At 41.1% G+C, this 19048-nt stretch overlaps 4 protein-coding genes across 10 annotated transcripts; 3 read left to right on the top strand and 1 right to left on the bottom strand.

Moving 5' to 3' along the window:
* Nucleotides 1-1480: 1480 nt before the first annotated feature.
* LOC116210743 (PRELI domain containing protein 3B) lies at nt 1481-3393 on the top strand. Of its 2 annotated transcripts, none has more exons than XM_031544771.1 (2): nt 1481-1668; nt 2522-3339. In XM_031544771.1, the coding sequence occupies exon 2, from the start codon at nt 2558-2560 to the stop codon at nt 3113-3115; it is 558 nt and encodes a 185-aa protein (XP_031400631.1). In that variant the 5' UTR covers nt 1481-1668; nt 2522-2557; the 3' UTR covers nt 3116-3339. The 2 variants fall into 2 exon arrangements, with proteins under 2 accessions (XP_031400631.1, XP_031400632.1); XM_031544772.1 differs by having other exon boundaries at nt 1483-1719; nt 2522-3393.
* A 535-nt stretch (nt 3394-3928) lies between these two features.
* On the bottom strand, nt 3929-6134 carry LOC116210744 (zinc finger A20 and AN1 domain-containing stress-associated protein 8). Its single transcript, XM_031544773.1, has 3 exons — nt 5971-6134; nt 5733-5820; nt 3929-4832 (listed from the first exon to the last, which is right to left on the bottom strand). Exon 3 carries the CDS (start codon nt 4817-4819, stop codon nt 4298-4300), a length of 522 nt encoding a protein of 173 aa, XP_031400633.1. The 5' UTR covers nt 4820-4832; nt 5733-5820; nt 5971-6134; the 3' UTR covers nt 3929-4297.
* A 1404-nt stretch (nt 6135-7538) lies between these two features.
* On the top strand, nt 7539-12108 carry LOC116210957 (serine/threonine-protein kinase Nek6). 5 transcript variants are annotated; one of them, XM_031545125.1, is made up of 16 exons: nt 7539-7832; nt 8039-8090; nt 8312-8549; nt 8929-8995; nt 9133-9198; nt 9307-9353; nt 9482-9527; nt 9609-9689; nt 9768-9810; nt 9899-9948; nt 10326-10407; nt 10497-10546; nt 10629-10702; nt 10795-10846; nt 10944-11519; nt 11646-12108. In XM_031545125.1, exons 3-16 carry the CDS (start codon nt 8437-8439, stop codon nt 11928-11930), a joined length of 1632 nt encoding a protein of 543 aa, XP_031400985.1. In that variant the 5' UTR covers nt 7539-7832; nt 8039-8090; nt 8312-8436; the 3' UTR covers nt 11931-12108. The 5 variants fall into 5 exon arrangements, with proteins under 5 accessions (XP_031400985.1, XP_031400984.1, XP_031400983.1 ...); XM_031545124.1 differs by having other exon boundaries at nt 7541-7832; nt 10518-10546; nt 10944-12108; XM_031545123.1 differs by having other exon boundaries at nt 7544-7832; nt 8039-8094; nt 10944-12108.
* Nucleotides 12109-12379: 271 nt separating this feature from the next.
* Nucleotides 12380-16357, top strand: LOC116210958 (zinc transporter ZTP29). Of its 2 annotated transcripts, none has more exons than XR_004157585.1 (12): nt 12380-12741; nt 13481-13539; nt 13834-13926; nt 14025-14114; nt 14201-14282; nt 14382-14437; nt 14787-14843; nt 15003-15173; nt 15299-15366; nt 15531-15587; nt 15697-15814; nt 15898-16357. XR_004157585.1 is itself a non-coding variant. In XM_031545127.1 (12 exons), exons 1-12 carry the CDS (start codon nt 12678-12680, stop codon nt 15941-15943), a joined length of 831 nt encoding a protein of 276 aa, XP_031400987.1. In that variant the 5' UTR covers nt 12472-12677; the 3' UTR covers nt 15944-16357. The 2 variants fall into 2 exon arrangements, 1 of the variants encoding a protein (XP_031400987.1); XM_031545127.1 differs by having other exon boundaries at nt 12472-12741; nt 15133-15173.
* The last annotated feature ends 2691 nt before the right edge of the window (nt 16358-19048 follow it).

The following is a 19048-nucleotide window of genomic DNA, read 5'->3' on the forward strand; positions in this document are numbered from 1 at the left end:
AAAGCCCATTCTATCTTCTATTATTATATTTCTGTACACGCAAAGCAAATATATTATTGGACCTCCGACCTTCCAGGTTAAGGCAGGGTGAGGTTGTGAGCATGAATTAATCGATGTGTGTCCCCCTCCTTCGAGAGACCCGACACGAAATACTTATAGCTGGATGCAATTACTGATAATATATCCTTGTGATCATATAGAGAACAATAGTGCCCTAACACATTGCTCTGCTCTGCAGTGTTCCTTAGGCTAGAAATTTCATTGTTTCTTGGAGGGAAAGGTTAATAGTAAGAGGAGATTGTGGGCCCATTGGGCCCAATACTTGGGGATGCTTTGGGTTTTTGCCCCTAACGACCATGCAGAACGTGAAATTTCCGTTAAGGTGGAATGGACGCACATGTCTCGAATTCAGATCTTCCCAATCATAAGTTGAGAACGTTGTACATTAGATAGATGCATTGCTTCTCTGAAGAAAACAATCTATTATGAAACTTATAGGGCACCTGAATTAAGGCTCTTTTAATGTAAAATGATATTATTGACCCTGCCTCAATCTCATGTTTCCAAAATTTGCCACAAAAGAAGAACAATGAAGGGGGACCGCAGGTGGCCCAAAACTAACGACCATCGCACCAACCAGATCACCAGCTGCACTAGGACTTGCTGGCAACCTAGACTGGGGCAGTAGTAGTCGGTATCAGGCCTCCATTGCCAGAAAATCATTCCCTTCTCTCCTCTTCTCGAAGAGAGCGAGGGAGAAGGGGGCGGCAGAGGCTCGACAACGGCAACCACTGCCTTAATCAAAGTTGTGTTGCGGCATCACCGGCAGCAAAAGACAGTGGTTGTCCGCGTTGAGCCACCACCATCCCCTCTCTCAGCTCCGCAGTTCGCTGCGTTTCCTTTTTGCTTTGTTTATTTTTTTTAATCACAAAAATTATAGTTTGAGGAATTTAAACTAGAAAAATAATTCAAGAGCATTTTGGTCTTTTCAATTTCATATCCCGATCCTATTCTTTGACATTTATTAAAACTGATTAAAATATCTGACATTCATGGGATTTTAAATTCCATTTTATCCTCTCCCGGAATCATTATCCAAAAACATAGTCATATTATTATATGCTCGCTTATAACTAATTGACTTGCTCAGGAAACCAAAGCTCATATACGTTGTGATGTTGCATCTACGACAGGCTATTATATTTTTCCTTTTTTTTTATATAATAGTAATTATTACTTTTCCCATTTGATGATACGATATATTTGATTGATATATACTATTGGGCCCATCGTTTGGTTTCTTGGCCCACGGGTTTACTCGCCGGCCCGGCCCCATTGGCCGACCTAGGTTTTATGCTCATCCAATCCAAAATCATTCATTAAAATAAAATAATTAACAAAAAGGGGCCTAATATCTGCTGCGTCCGGTCCCACGTGAACCTTCGGGTACGGTCACCGCCATCCAACCTCAAGCAGGAGTAATCCCATTGGCGGAGCACGTCGCCGTTGCATAGACTCGGCCCACTGTATAACATAGTCCTCGTCTCTCTCTCTCCCCTCCTCGGCCTCCTTCCTCCTCAAGCTTCGCAGGTCGGAGATCTTTAAGGACTTCCATCCTCAGCTTGGCGGCTCCTCATCCCCATACTCACTTCCCCTATCTACCTCAAGGTGCGAGCTTAGGTTCCTCGTCTCTTCTTTGAATCGCTCCCGTCTTCTGCGGTATTCATTCTTCTACTCGTCTAGGTTTGCTAACCTGAACGAAATTGATCTGTAGTCCGAGCTGGGATTGAATATCGATCGTATTGATTACTGGGCTTTTCTTTTTTTCTTGGATTGATTGCCTCTTTAATCGATCGAGCATCGTTAATTTGAGAGGAATGTGGTGGAACATTGATCTCAATTATCTATAATCATCTCATTGATGAGGAATTCCTGTTGTTATTTCTGGGTTTTTCCTGCAGTATTGATTTAAGCTGCAGGAAGATGCGACCTTGACGATTCACGGTGTTCCCTCGGCAGACAGAGCCTATTAAGTTTTCTGCCAGCGAAAATTTGGTGTTTTAGAATAGATGGGATGCTTCAGATGGATGTGAAACAATGTAGACTTCTTAATCAAACATAATTCCGTTAGCCATTCCGGATGAGATCCACGCGAGTATTAGAATCGTTGAAAGGCATTATTATTATTATTATTATTATTATTTATTTATTTATTTTTCATGCTGGATCATAGGTTCTGATTTTGATCAAATTATCTGTGTCATATTTGACATGGAATTTATTTGTATTCATATAGCTTGCCATTGTCCATTGATATCATAGCTGCCAGTTTGTGTTTTAAATCGCATCCGTGATCATTTGGAGGCATGGATCCTCTTTCTTGAGGTCATCCCAATTCGTTTGCCCTGACATATGCTGGCTTTTGTTAAATTTGGATTTGGATTTGGATATGCTAATGAATCAGATATAAATTAGTAAATCTGTCTTTGCATTGACTAACTTGAAGTATTTGTCTGGGCAGAGAGCTATTTGATAAAATAGAAAGGAAAAAGGCGTGATGGTGAAGGCATATAAGCAAGAGCATGTTTACAAGCATCCCTGGGAAATCGTAACATCCGCCTCTTGGCGCAAGTTTGCCGACCCCGAGAACAAGCGGACTCTATCCCACGTACTCGAGGTTGACACATTGAACCACAAGCTCGATTCGGAATTGGGGAAGCTCTATACAACACGTGCCATCACCATACATGCTCCTGGACCATGGTTTGTCCGCAAGATTGTGGGCCAAGATATATGCCACTGCGTTGAATCAACTGTGGTAGATGCGCAGTCTAAGTCAATGCAGCTCACGACTCGAAACGTCAGCCTCCAGAAGTTCATAGAGGTGGAGGAGAGAATCAGGTATGATCCTCATCCTGATGATCCTGCTCGGTGGACGGTCTGCAGGCAAGAGACTAGCATCCGCATCAAACCGCTCTCGGCACTGGCTTCAATGGCTGAGAAGGTGGAGCAGAGATGCGCCGAGAGGTTCCTGCAGAACAGTGTGAAGGGTAGGGAGGTAATGGAGAGAATCTGCAAGTATCTCGAAGCGGAGTCGAGGGGAATAGCATTTTGACTTTCCTGGAGTCTTTTTGGCCTTTGATACCATAGCTTTCGGGGCTTACATGGCCTTTCGAACATTAGAGAATAACAGAAAAGTTAGTATCTGTGCCGCAAGGTTTCCATCCATCTGGACTTCAAATGTGATGTTGTAAGAAAGATTATAAGTTAGAAGCTGTGATGTTTATTATTGCTGTTCTCGTCTTGACTAATAAATAGGACGATGAGCTGCTTGCCCCATCTTTTCTTTCTGGAAATGGTAGATGCAAGTGCGATCAGTTTGCACTCTTTCGATGAGAACCGTTTTGCTGTACCAGCTTTGGAACAAGGACATCTCGTCAAACTTGCAGATTACAATCGTTCGAGATTGATCATTAGTAACAACCAACTTGAGCTCACACTCTGCCATTGTTTGAGGATGCTTGGCAACTTTACAGGTTGTGGCTGTTCAAACAAAGCTTGAAGGACTAGAAAATGCTTCTAGCTTAGGAACAACAATTGTCCAAGTGAGATGTCTTGATCTAGAGAAACGAGAGATCTTGACGAGGCATTGCAACCATCGGCGATGATTCAGGTTTGATTATAAGTAGTGATCAACCATTGCTCATGATTCGGGTTTGATAAGTAGTGATTACACGAAAAAAGATCAACCAAGACAAATGTTATATGTAAATTAACACAACTCGTGGGAATCTGAATGTTCATGCCTGCAAAGCAGCTTATATAAACGCGAATACATTAAAAAGAAAAGGACCTACGAAACTAAAAAATATAGTAAGAATTGTAGCAGTTGAAAACGTGAAGATGATGTACAAAGCAACCTGCAAGATCTGTCTAAAGCTCGTCTTCTATTCGGTTCAAGATAGCACATACCATTCTGACATGCACTAGAATGAAAAAAGCATCCATCTTTCAAAGCAGAGCATGGAAACATAACGAAGCTACTAATCATCACAATATCCATCAAACCACCACATACTCGAACTCGAGAAAACACCAGAGCCATCACAAGGAAAGATAAAAGAGTTCATCGCACCACAAGGATGCTCTAATCTTTTTCTTATATGCCTCCCAGCAAATATAACACAAAAGTGACACCACCACCTCGCAGATTATGCAGCAGCCAACTTGAAGTCGCCACCTCGTGACTGAGAATAAAGCATCAAGACTCATCTGCTGAGACTTCTTTTCCCCATCATTATATCTTATCGAGTTTCTCGGCCTTGATAAGCGGGTTTGCTTTAGCAATAGCGTCACGGGCAGCAGTTCTGTAATCAAACGGGCAATCATGTTTGTCGGAGTAACGATGGGTGCCGCAGAAGAGGTTCCCGCAGCGGCAGCTAAAGCCTGTTAGGCCAACGCGTTTCTTGCAGGTGGTGCAGCGGTTAGGGCCCTCCTTGGGTTTAGATTCAACGTTACCATTTGAACTCAAAGGGACAGCGGGCTGTCCGGTGACTATCGGAGGTTCCACTGGACCAACCTCTGCATCAACAGTAGCTGCAGCAGCAACAGGTTCAGTTTCCATGCTGCTTGATGATCCATTCACTAGGCTCCCAATGGAGGATTCTGCCAGCTTTGCTTGGTCCTGTTTTAGGAGAATGTCCTTGTGGCACTTGGAACACATGTTCATAGTTGCAGGACTCCCGAAGAAGCCGCAGTTGTTAATGCACAGGATGGGACCCTCTGGTGCAGCTTGGCATCCGGTCTCATCGTGTTCCATTTTCTCGATCCTCCTGCAGCACAATCACATCAAGCCCATGAACCTAGAAAATGGCATATGCACATACATATATAGACATACATAGATGTAAAAGGCAGTGAAATCCAAACATTATCAAGCAAAGTCCTGTTTCGAGTGACAACTCCGGAAACTTATCAAACAACAAAGAACAATTGAATTTGTTGTCTCAAGAATTCAATTATTGTGTGAAAATCAACTTGCTTATAATGATTGTTTCTCAATACGCCCTTCTCCTTATTTGTTTCAAATCAAATGAGGCCAAAGAAGAGGCATTTTCAATTAACCTCACAGTTACAAACTGCCTTCTGCACTGATTCTACAGTCTGAATAAATTCCAAGGAATCAACTTCCAATAAATCCTAAGTGAAATTTCGATATGCCAACATCCAGCTCAATCGAGTCATAGTTCAAGCAACTTGAAGTTAATGCTTTTAATTTGCTCCAACGCACAACAACTCCTTAAAATCGCATATTAATTCAAAAAGGATTCAATCAACAATCAAAAAATTCAACAGAGCCTCACATTTCTTCCCCAAACCTATGCAAAATGACATGATGATCACTCTGAGTTTAGAAACAACACGCAGCTCTATTTGACTTGTACCACAGAACACTTCAGATCGAATTAAACCAAAACCAATTCGTTCCCACACACAGGAGCCGTCAAATTCAGCTGCAAAATCACCATTTCCGCCAATATCTCTTAAAATACTCATAATTTTTCAGGCTTCACTCCTAAATTACAATAAAGAAGCTCGAATTGATCACTACCCGGGGAACAAAACCTTCATCAGCTAACAGCGGCATAAACTCAAAAAAAAAAAAACTTTGTGACATAAACTGTACAGGGTACGGAAACAAGAAAACCAAAAGGTTTGTCATAAACCCTAACCTGTTCGCCAGGGTAAAGAAGGAGCTCTAGAAATGAATCCTCCGACAGCCGATCTCGGAGCTCAGAACCTCACCAGACACGGGCCCCCCTGACAATCACACAAGAATCAGAAAAAACTAGTCATTCCCACGACAACCGAATCGTCGACAACCAAACTACGATCCGACCCAGAAAGGGATTCGAGAGAAATGGACGGAAAAATCGAAACTTTACGACCGAAACACGATCAAACCCTAACCCTGTGTTGAAATTGAGCCCGTCGAGGCGAGAGAGAGAGAGAGAGAGAGAGAAAGCCGGAGAGAGGGGGAGACGGAGGGATGCGATTTATTATATTTTTTTCCTTGCCAATTTTCTCCCCCCTCTCTCTCTCTCTCTCACAGTGCGCAATTTAACGAGAGGGGACCTTTTTCTTTGTGCCAACGAACGCACTCTTACTGATGAGGGTCGATGTGTAACCTTTCCATTGGCACAGATGGCTACTAACCCTTCGCCCCATTTTCTCCCCCAGCCCCCTCCCAATTAACGGTTTTTGCCACTCGATCTTTCAGCCAACCGCCGTTGCACTACTGTGTTTTAGAGCTCGGTCGGGCCACCTGTGCTTTGAGCTTTTAAGGCTAGTCTCTGTCTCTTTCGGAGCTCCACTTGTGTAGTCCTCATACGTGCTGCGCCGGAGGCAATGCGCCGTGAGTTCCGGTGAAGCAGCCGACGAAGCCGGTGTTTGTCTGGGCTTGGGAGAGTGGATGTCCATCGACATGGGGCCCAAAGGCTTCATCAGTTCACATGGAAAAATAAAAAATAAAAAAATCTTGCTGATATTTTGTTGATAAGCAGAAAGATCTTTCATTGATCGCACTGTGCCAATGTGATTGGGAAATAAATTAATCATCAAAGATTCTGATTTTTATATTTCCTGCTGTGATTCACATATGTTGCCTAATATGCGGTAGAAAGAGGAAGATGTTTTTTTTTTTTTTCCACATGTTGGGATTTGAATGGTCGTTTGAGAGGAGAACTGTGATAGAGACATTATTTCTATCTGCAGGCCAATGCTTGCCCAAAATCTGTCCCATTTTAATGGACCAATCAGGCTCAGTTGCCCCTGGCAACCCTCTTGATCCTTAATCTAACCAAACTTTGTCCAACACAAGTCATCATCTTCCCAGTGGAAGACTCGATAGAATTCTTATAGCAAGTGCTCGGTTCCTACCTTGAAAATCTTTCAACATTCACTATGTTGTCTCGGCGTGAGTGCAAAGATATTGAACGATGGCTCTTGCGGTGTGAAATTTGAAATGCGGGCATCGCTGAAAGCATCTAAAATATTGAAATATTCCTCACCTTTTATCGCCATATATCTATAAAGAGAGAGGGGGAGAGGAGCTTTTGACAGCTCAAGTTGTCTCTTAACCACAATGGCCTTTTAATTGGCCTGCCTTTTTGTTGCCCTGACAACTACCTCCATAGAATATGTCTATGGGGCTTCCTTTCCACCACATTCTTTCTGGGTATGTTAAATAATGCAGAAGACAATTACCAAACATGATGAATAATCAAAATCAATAATTGATTAGCTCAAAATCCTTTCCAACTTCGCTCAAATTCAGCTATTTTAGGCCTTAATGATCTGGCCATTAAGCCTTAGGGGCAAGAGTGTGCGTCTCTTGTTGGGTATAATTGAGTTTTACTGAAGTTCCTTGTTCTTGCCGCTGAACTTCAACTCACAGCCAGTGGCCCCCACCAAAGGGTGGATGAATGAGACCTTTTCGGAGTCAAACCGCAGATCATATCTTAGCTCTGGATTGGAATCGAGTGGACATTGGACATTTGGCACCCGCAAGGGAAGGGGGGAAAAAAAATAAAAAAGGAAACCATTTTCAGCGCTCGCTTGCAAGGAGATCTGTCAACGGAGGATTTAATAGACCACAGTGTGAAAGCTGGGAAAGCTTTCGTCCCATTTGTGGCTTTGATGGCGGCCTACCTCCAATCCATGGAAGACATTCTAAAGCTGCTTCCTTTCCTTTCCTCCTACCCCGTTCTTGCGGGTGTGGTGTCAAATATAATGAAGCTTCAGATGGAAGCCAGTGACCCATCACCAACAGGGTCAGTAATGATTTCCCATGAACCTCTAAGTTGAAGCAAAAGCTCCCACCTTTCTTTTCCATTCTGTGTTCACTGCCCCCCTTTTCTCTCCCTTTGCCCCACTTTGCTTTTGTCCCAATTTTCCTTTCATTCAAAATTTTGAACCTTTGATGTGGTCGTGCCGTTCCTGGGTCGTTTCATATAGTCGGGTTTCCATCTTCTCGCAGGCTTCTTGAGGTTCGGCAGTTCCAAGGACGCCCCTTTGCTGGTGTCCATCAGGTAAGTAAGTACGTCTCTTAACTGCACCACTTGATGGACTTAAATGTGGGAATTCAATGCTGTACGTTTGCTCAGGTCTCTTGCATGAGCTTTTTACTATGGACATTGTCTCCTGCAAAGAGTTAATTCAAGATTCCTGAGGAGCCTCTTAAATTCAAATTTATTGTCGAGGGGGAGTTTTGGTAATACTTAAATGCATCCTCCTGAAAATTTATCTGCAGAGAATTGAAGAGCTTGGAGGAGGAGGAGGAGGAGGAGGAGGAGGAGGGGGAGGAGGAGGAGCTGCAGCCATTTGAGGAGAGCTTGTCCTGGTTTCAGGGCTTCAGAGCCAAAGGTTGTCCGGGACATGGAAGAGAACCGAGTTTTGTCGAAGATGGACTGCTATGAGGTGATTGAGCAGATTGGGAGAGGAGCTTTTGGAGCCACATTTCTTGTTCTCCATAAACTCGAGAAAAAGAAGTAAGACAATGCAGTATCTAAGTTCCATTAACTCGAAGAGCATCTGCCTTTTCCTTCTCATTAGAAAGATTGGTAATTTTAGCTGTAATAAAAGCATATGAGATGAAGCTTGCTGTGCCTGTGGATTTAGGAGCAATATCGTTGTGAGTTGTGAAGTTTGAGTTACTATTTGGTGCTGGATCCATTGTCCTGGCGTTAATTTTGCAACTTCTGTTGGCAGTCATAATTTAAATGCTTCCTTCAAGGATCCTCGTTTTTGCTCATGTTTTCTTAAGCTTGAGTTCAGTTTAGGAGACTGTTCCATTAAGTTTCTTTAAACTCAGATAGATCCTTCAAAAATTGCTTTCTTATGCATTGGCATATTTGCTCCTGCTCTTAGGTATGTTTTGAAAAAAATTCCTTTGACTAAGCAGGCGGAGAAGTTCAAGCGTACAGCACATCAAGAGGTTATCTTCTCTTAGCATACTCTAACCTCGTATTGATGGCTTTTGTTTTACACGCCTGCTTACCAGCAGTCGGCTCTCTCCTCTGAGAAGGAAAAGAATCAGATTGTTCGCTTACGACCTTTGTTGCTGTACTGCAGATGAATTTGATTTCAAAGCTCCAGAGCCCTTACATAGTTGAGTACAAAGATTCATGGGTAGAGAAGGTATACTTGAAGCATTTATAAACTCTGTTTCTGCAGATTTTACTCATATTCTGAGAGCAGTTTGGTCTGTATTTGTAATGACTTGTATTCTACATGCATCTCTAACAGGAATGCTATGTGTGCATCGTAACCAGTTATTGTGAGGGAGGAGATATGTAAGTGATAGACCTTTCTTATATTTGACCTTAAGAATTTGTCGTTCTACAGCTAATGTAACATAATTCAAACATCGGAATTTATGCAACTTTCTATTTTTCTCTTTGGTTCCTGATATCCGGAGCAGGGCTGAGGTGATTAAGAAAGCTAAGGGATCATTTCTTCCAGAAGAGGTAAAACCACTTCGATAATGAGGCACCATAAAAGAATTGGACTGCAGTTGGTGATCATTATCTCCTGTTCTCCTCTTACAGAAGCTTTGCAAATGGCTGACCCAACTACTGCTAGCCGTGGACTATCTCCATTCGAACCGTGTCCTTCACAGGGACATAAAAGTGAGTGCCCTGATCTCTTAAAAAAGAAGGAAGTATGTAAGCTAGCTTTCATCTTAAGCTGACTTCGTTTCATTTCAGTGCTCTAACGTGTTTCTCACAAAAGACGGTGACATCAGGCTTGGTGAGTGGAAAAAGATGCGAGTTCCTCAACTAATACCGTGCATCTTAAATAGTTGCCTTGCTGTCTTACTGTTATGTTCTGTAAATAGGTGACTTTGGACTTGCAAGATTGCTCAAGAAAGATGATCTCGCTTCCTCGGTACGGACAAAGACCTTTCCCCTGTCTTGCACTAACCTAGCTTGGTTCAGTTCGTGTGATATTTCCCTTCAGGCAGAAAAATAAAGTAACCTTACGAAAAATTACAAGCAATAGATAGATAAAACAGACTTGGAACTAGATTATATGTCGAATCATGCCATCATTAAGCATATAACCCCAAAACCATTTGAAACTTCACCCCACTTTCTGCTTAGAAATACTTTATGCTTCTTCTGCTTAAGCAGCTGAGCTTTTTGTCATCAGTTTGGGACCTTTTATCCTTCTTCCTTTGTATCGTCCTTCTATTCATTGTCTTACTTTTCTCTTTTCACTCGTCCTTCTAATATGTACATTTGAATCATTGACGAAAACTGTAGGTGGTGGGAACTCCCAATTATATGTGTCCTGAACTTCTTGCGGACATACCATATGGCTACAAATCAGATATGTGGTCACTAGGTCAGAGAAACCACTGGAACACTTATTTCTTACTGGGTTGGCATATCTCTGAGTTTTCGTCTTGTCGAGTGATGTTTATATGCAATCAGGTTGCTGCATGTTTGAAATAGCTGCACATCAACCTGCATTCAGAGCGCCTGTAAGTGTTCACTGGGAACATTTTTTGTCTGGAGAAAAGATATGTTCCAAAGATCTAAAGAACCATTGTTTTACTTTTTCAGGATTTCTCAGGACTCGTGAAGAAAATAAACCGTTCTTCCATTTCTCCACTGCCAGCTGTTTATTCATCCACACTGTAATCAGCTATTCACATTACTCCCCTTGATATTTGGCTAATATTGCAAAACGGTTGAGCATTTTCACTTCTCGATGTAATTTTAAATGCAGGAAGCAGCTGATCAAGAGCATGCTTAGAAAGAGCCCAGAGCACAGGCCAACTGTAAGTTTAAAATTAAAAAATGACCAATATTTACCGCAACTAATATGAACCAAAACACCTATTCTGACAATTTACTTTTGGCCGTGTTTTTTTTTAGGCTGCTGAGTTATTGAGGCACCTGCATTTACAGCCCTACCTTGTTAAATGCCGTAACCTTTCTCCGGTATTTCTCCCAGTGAAGCCATCTGAAACCAGCTCTGACGTCAGACTAAAAGGGACCCCTACGCAGAACAAATATGGGACTCGTATTAACACTGCTATTGACAAACATGAAATGACAAGCCCATCTAAGGAGTCAGAAAGAGCTCAAGCCACATTTTTTGATCACTCTTCTAGAAATATTCGAGAAAATGGCACCGACTCTAGTAGGAGCAGTTGTGAGGACATAGTCAAAGCAGCAGATGCTCTGATACCGATGTCGAAGTTTGAAGAATCAAGACGTGCCAACTCTATTGGGCAAATTAGTTTCCCGAAAGTCTCTGAGCATCCCAAGATAGAGAAAGAGAAGCTAACTGGCAAGGGACAAATGGAATTAGAATATCTGGATTCTCATGACGTCATATTGAACTCCAGTTCGTCTTCTGCAGCTAGTGCTGTATTGGATGAGACGTCACCGGAAGCAAAAGGTAGTAACCCTTTTCCCTCTAAGCAAAAAGGAAGCGGTCATACGCAGGAGCTGAACAGAGCTTTCAGTGAATTATCTTTGCTCAGTACAATGACTTTGCTGAACGGAGAAGAGACGAAGATCAATTTGCCTCCTAAGAACCAGCACAGAGCAGATGGAAGCGGTCATACGCAGGAGCTGAACAGAGCTTTCAGTGAATTATCTTTGCTCAGTACAATGACTTTGCTGAACGGAGAAGAGACGAAGATCAATTTGCCTCCTACGAACCAGCACAGAGCAGATGCCCTGGAGTCACTGCTTGAGCTTTGCGCAGACTTACTTAGACAGGAGAGGTTCGAGGAACTCGCCGGCGTGTTGAGACCGTTTGAAGATGACACAGTCTCATCCCGTGAAACAGCCATTTGGTTAACAAAGAGCTTAATGAACATTCATAGAAAGGAAAATCAAGCAGCAACTTGAAGTGGAATGTCCGTCTTCCTTCCTTTTTTTTTTTTTTTTTTCACTTCTTTGTCTATTGTTTGTTAAAGATTAATTGTGAGAACCATAAAAAGTTAAGGTTCTATTGGTACTATCAATTGTAGCCGTCCACAAAGTTCTTTTGCGGTACGTCCGAGCAAAGACACGTTCGACCAGTAAATAGAGCGATCTAAGTAAAATGTCGACGTAGTCCATACATACATATGGATTCTTTGCAAGGTATGGGCCACGCATTAATGACCAAGGATTGAATATTCAATCAATACGTTCTGCAATTGGGAAAAAGATCTATTTTTTATTATAAAAATTGGAAATATTTGGTCTTCTTTGCACATGCCGATCGTCTATCCATCAAGAAATTCCATTTCTACGGGGGGAATCGCCAATGCGAATCAGTAAAGTTAGGTATAAGGACCAGTACAGAATAACGAAAGATCATCAATTGAGGGCATTTTCTTGAACCTCTCCCAGCAGCATTTTCTTTCTTCCGTTGCACACATTCTCTCTCTCCTCTCCTCCTCTCTCCCCCCTCCCCTCCCCCCCCCCCCCCCCCCCCCCCCCCCCCCCATCTAGAAAAAGCCCCCCTTTGGCCGGTTTTGACTAGGGACTGGGACATCCTTAAACCCTTTTGAGAGCTGTCAACGAAAGTCGCGGGCTTTTCGCTTCTTGCTGTCTGATTTCATCTGGGTTTCGAGGACTTTGCCGGTGTAAGCTTTGGGAGGAGCTTCCATGGATTCTCAGGTCATGGTGGCTCTTGCGCTCTCACTTGTGGGCGGGCTCAGTACCTCCGTAGGTGAGATGAGATGTCCTCCCTGCTGTTTGTTTTGATTATGGCTGTGTTTCATTAACCCTCAGTAGACTGTGGAGTAATAGTTTTGAGCTGCTGTTGATGCTAGAGTACCCTTTCGCACAGCTACTTGTTTGTGTCTCCCGCTTCAGAAGCTTGAGAATTGTAGCCGAAAATCTGCTCATCAATAAGATTTCATTGTCTCAATAATGCCAGTCGTAATTCATAGTATGCCTGCTGGCCCGTTTTCGAGGTCTATCCTCCAAAATTTTCAGCTTTTCCTGTTCTCTGAAGAATGGCAAAGTGAGCCGAATTCATTGTCTCGATAATGCCAGTTTTAATTCATGGTATAGCTGTCGGCCCGTTTCCGATGTCTATCCTGCAAAATTTTCAGCTTTTCATGTTCACTGAAGAATGCCAAAGTTTGTGCCTTTCTCCACTGCCCGTGTTTTTGGGAAGGATCAGTAAGCATACGAAAGACATGTTCTTCTATTTTCTGGATCTCTCCTGTAGACCAAACAACTTTCAAGTCATTTTCCTCTCGTTTTTTGGTTATTCAAGCCCGATCGTTTATTCTCTTTTCGATATGATCTGGGGATTTGTCCCATGACGCTTCTGGATTTTATTTTATGAAGGACTAGTTTTTTCATCCTGAGCACAGTGTAATTGATGTTCAGATTGCACGTTTGAGATATTTGTAATTGTTCTCTCTTTCAGTTCTAATTGTTGGTGAAATGTCGAACAGGTGCACTCTTTGTAATTCTCTATGAAGCTCCCAATTTAAAGATGCTTGGGCTGCTGCAGGTTTCTTTCTGAAACTAGACCTTCTGTTTCTACTTTGGCGTACTTGATCCTTTAAATGTTTTACAAGAACTCGATATTTTTAAGATATGCGATTGAGCTATTTTTGTAGCTTTAGGTTCTAGCTGTGAGATGCATTATGCCGATGTCTCATAAAAGCACATGTTGAATTCTCGGGGCCAGAGGATTTGAGTGCTGGAAATCTCTGATGCTGTGTTTTTAATATTCCGCTTTTGCTTTTGGAACTTTATTTTGAAGAATTTTTTATTGCTCTAAACTGAGATGGCCTGTGGGCAGGGGTTCGCTGCTGGTCTGATGCTCAGCATTTCATTCCTAGATCTAGCCCACAATGCAATGAACTCTATTGGCTTTCTAAAAGGAAACCTTTGGGTAAGCCTCTATTGTTTTTTAATATTTAAGTATGTTCTATTTTGCCATGAACCATTATGTTGATCTAGCTACCAATGATATTTTGGTCGGAAATGCAGTTTTTCGCTGGTGTCATATTCTTTGCTCTTGTTGTCAACTTTATCCCTGAACCATCTATGTCTCCAAGTTCAGATGCTAAGGAAAAGAAGGTATAATATTACAGCTTATAAAATGATCAGGTGAGGTAGATCTTGCAATTGCAAATGGACTGTCTTCTGTGTTTCTTTCTTAACAGAAAAGTGGTGATCACGGTGGTAAGGACATGATAAAGAAGCATCGGCGCCAAGTTTTGTTCAGCGGTATTATTACGGCAATAGGTATGGCTTTTTGGGCAGTATTATAAAATCCTTTTCTCTGACATCATGCTGCATTTCTTCCATTTTTTGGTACAATACCTTTTGTTAAATGTATTGCAGGCATTAGCTTGCACAACTTGCCCGAAGGAATGGCTGTTTTCCTTGGTTCCCTTAAGGTAAATTTCCACTATATGAATTTTCTAACTGCTCAGTCAAAATAATCGACTCTTCTTTATGGTGTCTAGTTGACTTTTTGTCCACGTCCCTTATTTTTGAGATGGCATTTGACTAAGAGCATCCCATGCTCTCATGAATAATAAGCTGGTCTTTGAAAGACTAAATGTATTATCTATGGATGGTTGATTTTCTTGAAGGAAAATTTAGTGGTTGCATAGACATGAAAAATGATCCGGTCTCAATTTGGACCGTTTGGGAAAGATTCATTGAAGTGCTTTATGAAGGAATTTTGGAATCTGTGAATGTATTAGCAGATGCTGTTAACTAAAAGGATTCTTCTTGTTGCAGGGTCTTCGCGTGGGTCTTAATTTGGCCTTGGCTATAGCTCTGCATAACATACCAGAGGTATATGACTATTGTTCTGAATCTTAAGGTTATGAAAACTGCGGAGTTGTTTCACCCAAAGGTTCAAACTATGCAATAACAGTTTTTCCACCAAAACCTTGAGCCAGCTCTATCACCATGAGTCGGGGCATTACCTTAACATCGGGTTTCTTATTTCAGGTTGGACAGAATTTTAGCAGTTTCTGGCCTCTCTTGATGTTAATAGATGCATTTCTCTTGCTCAGAATTTCCCTAGTGAAGGTACTTGGCTGCTATTACTTTGTCCTAACTTCATGCTCTCTTTGTACAGGGTGTGGCTGTTGCACTTCCTGTTTATTTCGCTACACAGAGGTAAGAAGACGTAAAGTATTGGTGTAAAATTTCCCTGAAACAGAGCAAATACCTCTGCAATCACACGATTATAAATTTTTGCCTACTTTTACTGGCAGCAAGCTAATTACCTTTCCTTATCTCAGCAAATGGCAGGCATTCAAGCTTTCCACACTGTCTGGTTTTGCAGAGCCTTTGGGTGTCATAATCGTGGGTATGTGGACAGATCAGTTGTTTCTGTGAATTATATCAGCTTGATATAGGACTTAAGGGTAGGAAAGAGAGAGCTCGGCACTGAAACATGCTGTAGCATTGTATTATTAATTAGATTATCATACTTGCAGTGACAGCTTAGATATTTTCTCGTGAACTTTACAGCATATCTATTTCCAAGCAGCTTAGACCCTGAGATTCTCGAAGGCCTCCTGGGTGCAGGTCAGTAGCCTCACCATTCTTGAATGAAAAGCATTGTTATCTCCCGTTCCTTTCTCTGTCCTTCTGTAATAGTATTACACTATTCATCCGTTTCCTGTTGCAATTGCAGTTGGCGGAGTAATGGCCTTCCTGACATTGCACGAGATGCTTCCGCTGGCATTTGATTATGCTGGACAGAAGCAAGCTGTGAAAGCTGTGTTCTTCGGGATGGCTTTTATGTCTGCAAGGTTCTCAGTGTTGCTTTATCGATATTATATGTCTTTTTCTTTTCTCACGTTCTATGATGTTCTTACAAGTATTTCTCATGCAGCCTGTACCTGTTAGAAATCAGCTTACCCAAGGAGATGAGCTTATAACCGAATCAGAATCCGGAACATTGCTATGAACAAGCCCAAGGAGCCTCACATAGGACAATCTTTTCTCAGTAGCAGAAAGCCCGACTGAAACTCAGAGATGAACTTGCACCCGAGAACCTCAGGCTTCTCAGGTGCTGCCAAAATCATGCCTGCCAATGTAACAGCATTTTCTATTGATTTGTACAGATATGTTAACATTTAAAGAAAATTTCGCTGGCTTGTTATCATCCTATCAGACATTCGAAACATCTGTCCAACTGAATGAAAGCTGATTGTCTGCAAATTCTGTCGTCGGAAAAGTTCTCTTTTCCACAGAGACGTTTTCCCTTCTCTCCTTGTTGAGAGAGAAGGAGGGGAAATGTACAATTAGTTGATTGCGTGAAACTCTACTACCGAATGATAAGTGTTCGACTATATAACACTCTCTTTCTTATTTTACAAGTGTCATTCATGATAGAGTTTTATACGGCTACTTGATTGTGCATTATTCGCCTGATATTTTCTCAAAAAATGAAGGGCCGAGGGGAAAGATCGACTGGTCATGGTCTTCCTGACATTGCTAAATATAAGGGCTGGCTCCATGGTGCAATTGGAGGACATCCGACAATCACGTGAAATCTGAATTACAAACATTTCTAACCTTGGTTGTCCTTCTATATCGTATTTTCCGAATCAATCTAAAATGAAACATTTATAGGTATTGACTGTTTAGAACGTATCTTGACTCATGTTGGGACCACAATCTCTTGTTCTCATCGGTCCAAGCTTTGGCCTACATCGGAATACGGGTTTCTGAATCATACGAAGATCCTCTTACTGTTAAAAACGACATGGCAATGTCCCATCCTTTTCTTCATGCTATGAGAAAGGTTTTTGAATGTGTTTGGCAATAAATTCATGGAGGTAATATATAAGAAATGAATAAAGATACCTATGAAAAAAAAAAAGGGTGCTTGAAAGTAGAGAAAAGGAGGAAATTTCTTGGGAAGAGCAATTAACTTTTATGATTGGATCAAAATTACCTATGAACTGATTGATTAAAAATCGACACTTTTGGAAAAGGCTACAAAGAAATAAAAGGAGGAAGGGAGAAAACAGCAAAACCATTTGGATTGAATCACTGAAAACGAAAGGCCTGGATACCATAGGCTCGGCCTGTCACGTCGCAATAATTTACGTTATGGAAATTGGATTAATTCGTCTTTCTAACTTTATGTATCATGTTCACTTCACACGAAGACGGGATCCCTAATATATCGAATCGCATACGCCGTTCTCCCATTGATCCAATTGCAATTTGCAGCTTTGCAACTCTTGATCTGAACTGAGGGATCCTGGCAACGTTATATAAGGTACTCTTCTGTTGGATAAAAGGGTAAATTGATTATTCTTTGCGGCCAGATATTTCCGCTTCGGATCAGTTTTGCACCCCCGAAGTTTATATATCGGGCCAGTTCGCGCCCCTTGCACATGCAGTCGTGGGCACGTAATAAGATCTTTTTGAGGATTAATTGGCAGTCTTCTGCACGTTTATATGTAGCAATTTTTATCAGTAAAATCGTGTACAATATTGTAATCGGGTGCAACAATGACTGCAATCGAAAGTTCACATTCGCAATTTGCAATTTGGGTCCCTTTTAAAAAAAAAAATTCCCAGCTAGATCAGACAAAAAGCGTATATATTTAATTTAATAATTGAAGAGGCAGCAAAACACCAATTTACACGCCTTTTCTGCAATTTTTATCACTTTCTTATCCTTTTTCTTTTTCTCCTTTTCATATGTTTTGTCCAAATTTCTCACACCAACATGACCCCGCAAGTAATTCGCAACTTGAATTAACGCAAACTAAAGGTCAAATCTAGTTGATCGATCACTATATGATGAGCAGAGTCATGCTCAGAGTTAGACACGATAGCCAAAAAGATGATTCAACATACACGATATCGGTATCGATTTCTTTTTCTTTTTTTTTGATAATTACATGATATCGATATTGAACTTTCCACGGCTAAAAGAAAGATTGGTTCAATTGATTGAAAGTCCGGGTATTAATTTTCCGAGTCGATGAATCAGCCAAGAGCCGAGACAAGTATTCGGATCGAGCAATGACACATTTATTTAACAAGCCTTCAATGTTTGAGAGACATATAATATGTCCAAAAGAATGATTTTTGTCTTTTTTCCTTCTCTGAATTTCTCTTTTTCCACCAACATCCCTTTCACTTTTGTTTTTCAAAAGGCAGTGACTAGTAAAAATTATCAATCAAGTTCCTAATTATTATTTTATTTATCTATTTTTTCTTTTACCCCATTTCTTTTCTCTAGGGTTTGCTTCATGAAATAGCTTAAAATAAAAAAATAAGACATGTATATATGTAGTAATATATATGTATGTGTAGGATAATTACAGCGATCAATCAATCATCTCTGTTTCTCTTAAGTGGGTTTTTTTATTCTGCATCCATGACAGATCATGGAGATCACACACTGAGGAAGACCATTCAGTTATTCATCCAAAAAAAAAGAGGAAAACCATTCAGTATATAAATCTTTGTATGAATATTCTATGGTACTAATTCATCATCATTTCCTTGTTGTCCAGATATCTTTTCGCATCAAATCTTAATATAGTCCGAATTCCATGCAGAGACACAACATGGGGATTTCTTACATATATAGCCAGAGCCCCCACAAGAACACATTGTAGTACTATTATCATGATCGGTGGGGCCGGTGCAATCGACATGAGAGTGGATCATATGTAATTTATCAAATTAGTATCTTAATTAATTATCATTAGTTTACTATTGGAGAGGGAGAGAATAGGACGATGCTTAGGTTCAGTCGGCTGAAAATTCAATCATCCCCAATTACAAATGTGTACAATAGTTTTGTGTTTTGTATATTGTTGTACAAAAAGTCTTTGTACAAAATTCAAAACTCTTATACAATAAAAATAAATATTTTATACTTCAACAGTCGATTGAAAAATTCGTGACCCGTCTCAAAAATTTCCGGAGAGAATATATATAGAGAAGAGGAGATGTGTGGGAGAGGAGAGGGGAGATCCCAAAGTATATGATATGTCTGTCTGGTCATGGGA

Source organism: Punica granatum, chromosome 6, assembly GCF_007655135.1.
Source record: "Punica granatum isolate Tunisia-2019 chromosome 6, ASM765513v2, whole genome shotgun sequence".
NCBI classification, from domain to species: Eukaryota; Viridiplantae; Streptophyta; class Magnoliopsida; order Myrtales; family Lythraceae; genus Punica; species Punica granatum.

Bases quoted from the DNA above. Each gene is read 5' to 3' on its own strand.
- LOC116210743 (XM_031544771.1), top strand. From the start codon at position 2,558: ATGGTGAAGGCATATAAGCAAGAGCATGTTTACAAGCATCCCTGGGAA.
- LOC116210744 (XM_031544773.1), bottom strand. From the start codon at position 4,819: ATGGAACACGATGAGACCGGATGCCAAGCTGCACCAGAGGGTCCCATC.
- LOC116210957 (XM_031545123.1), top strand. From the start codon at position 8,437: ATGGAAGAGAACCGAGTTTTGTCGAAGATGGACTGCTATGAGGTGATT. The intron at 9,690-9,767 runs GTGAGTGCCCTG...GTTTCATTTCAG, and splicing joins TCCTTCACAGGGACATAAAA to TGCTCTAACGTGTTTCTCAC. The intron at 9,949-10,325 runs GTACGGACAAAG...CGAAAACTGTAG, and splicing joins AAGATGATCTCGCTTCCTCG to GTGGTGGGAACTCCCAATTA.
- LOC116210958 (XM_031545127.1), top strand. From the start codon at position 12,678: ATGGATTCTCAGGTCATGGTGGCTCTTGCGCTCTCACTTGTGGGCGGG. The intron at 13,927-14,024 runs GTAAGCCTCTAT...TCGGAAATGCAG, and splicing joins TTCTAAAAGGAAACCTTTGG to TTTTTCGCTGGTGTCATATT. The intron at 15,588-15,696 runs GTCAGTAGCCTC...TTGCAATTGCAG, and splicing joins CGAAGGCCTCCTGGGTGCAG to TTGGCGGAGTAATGGCCTTC.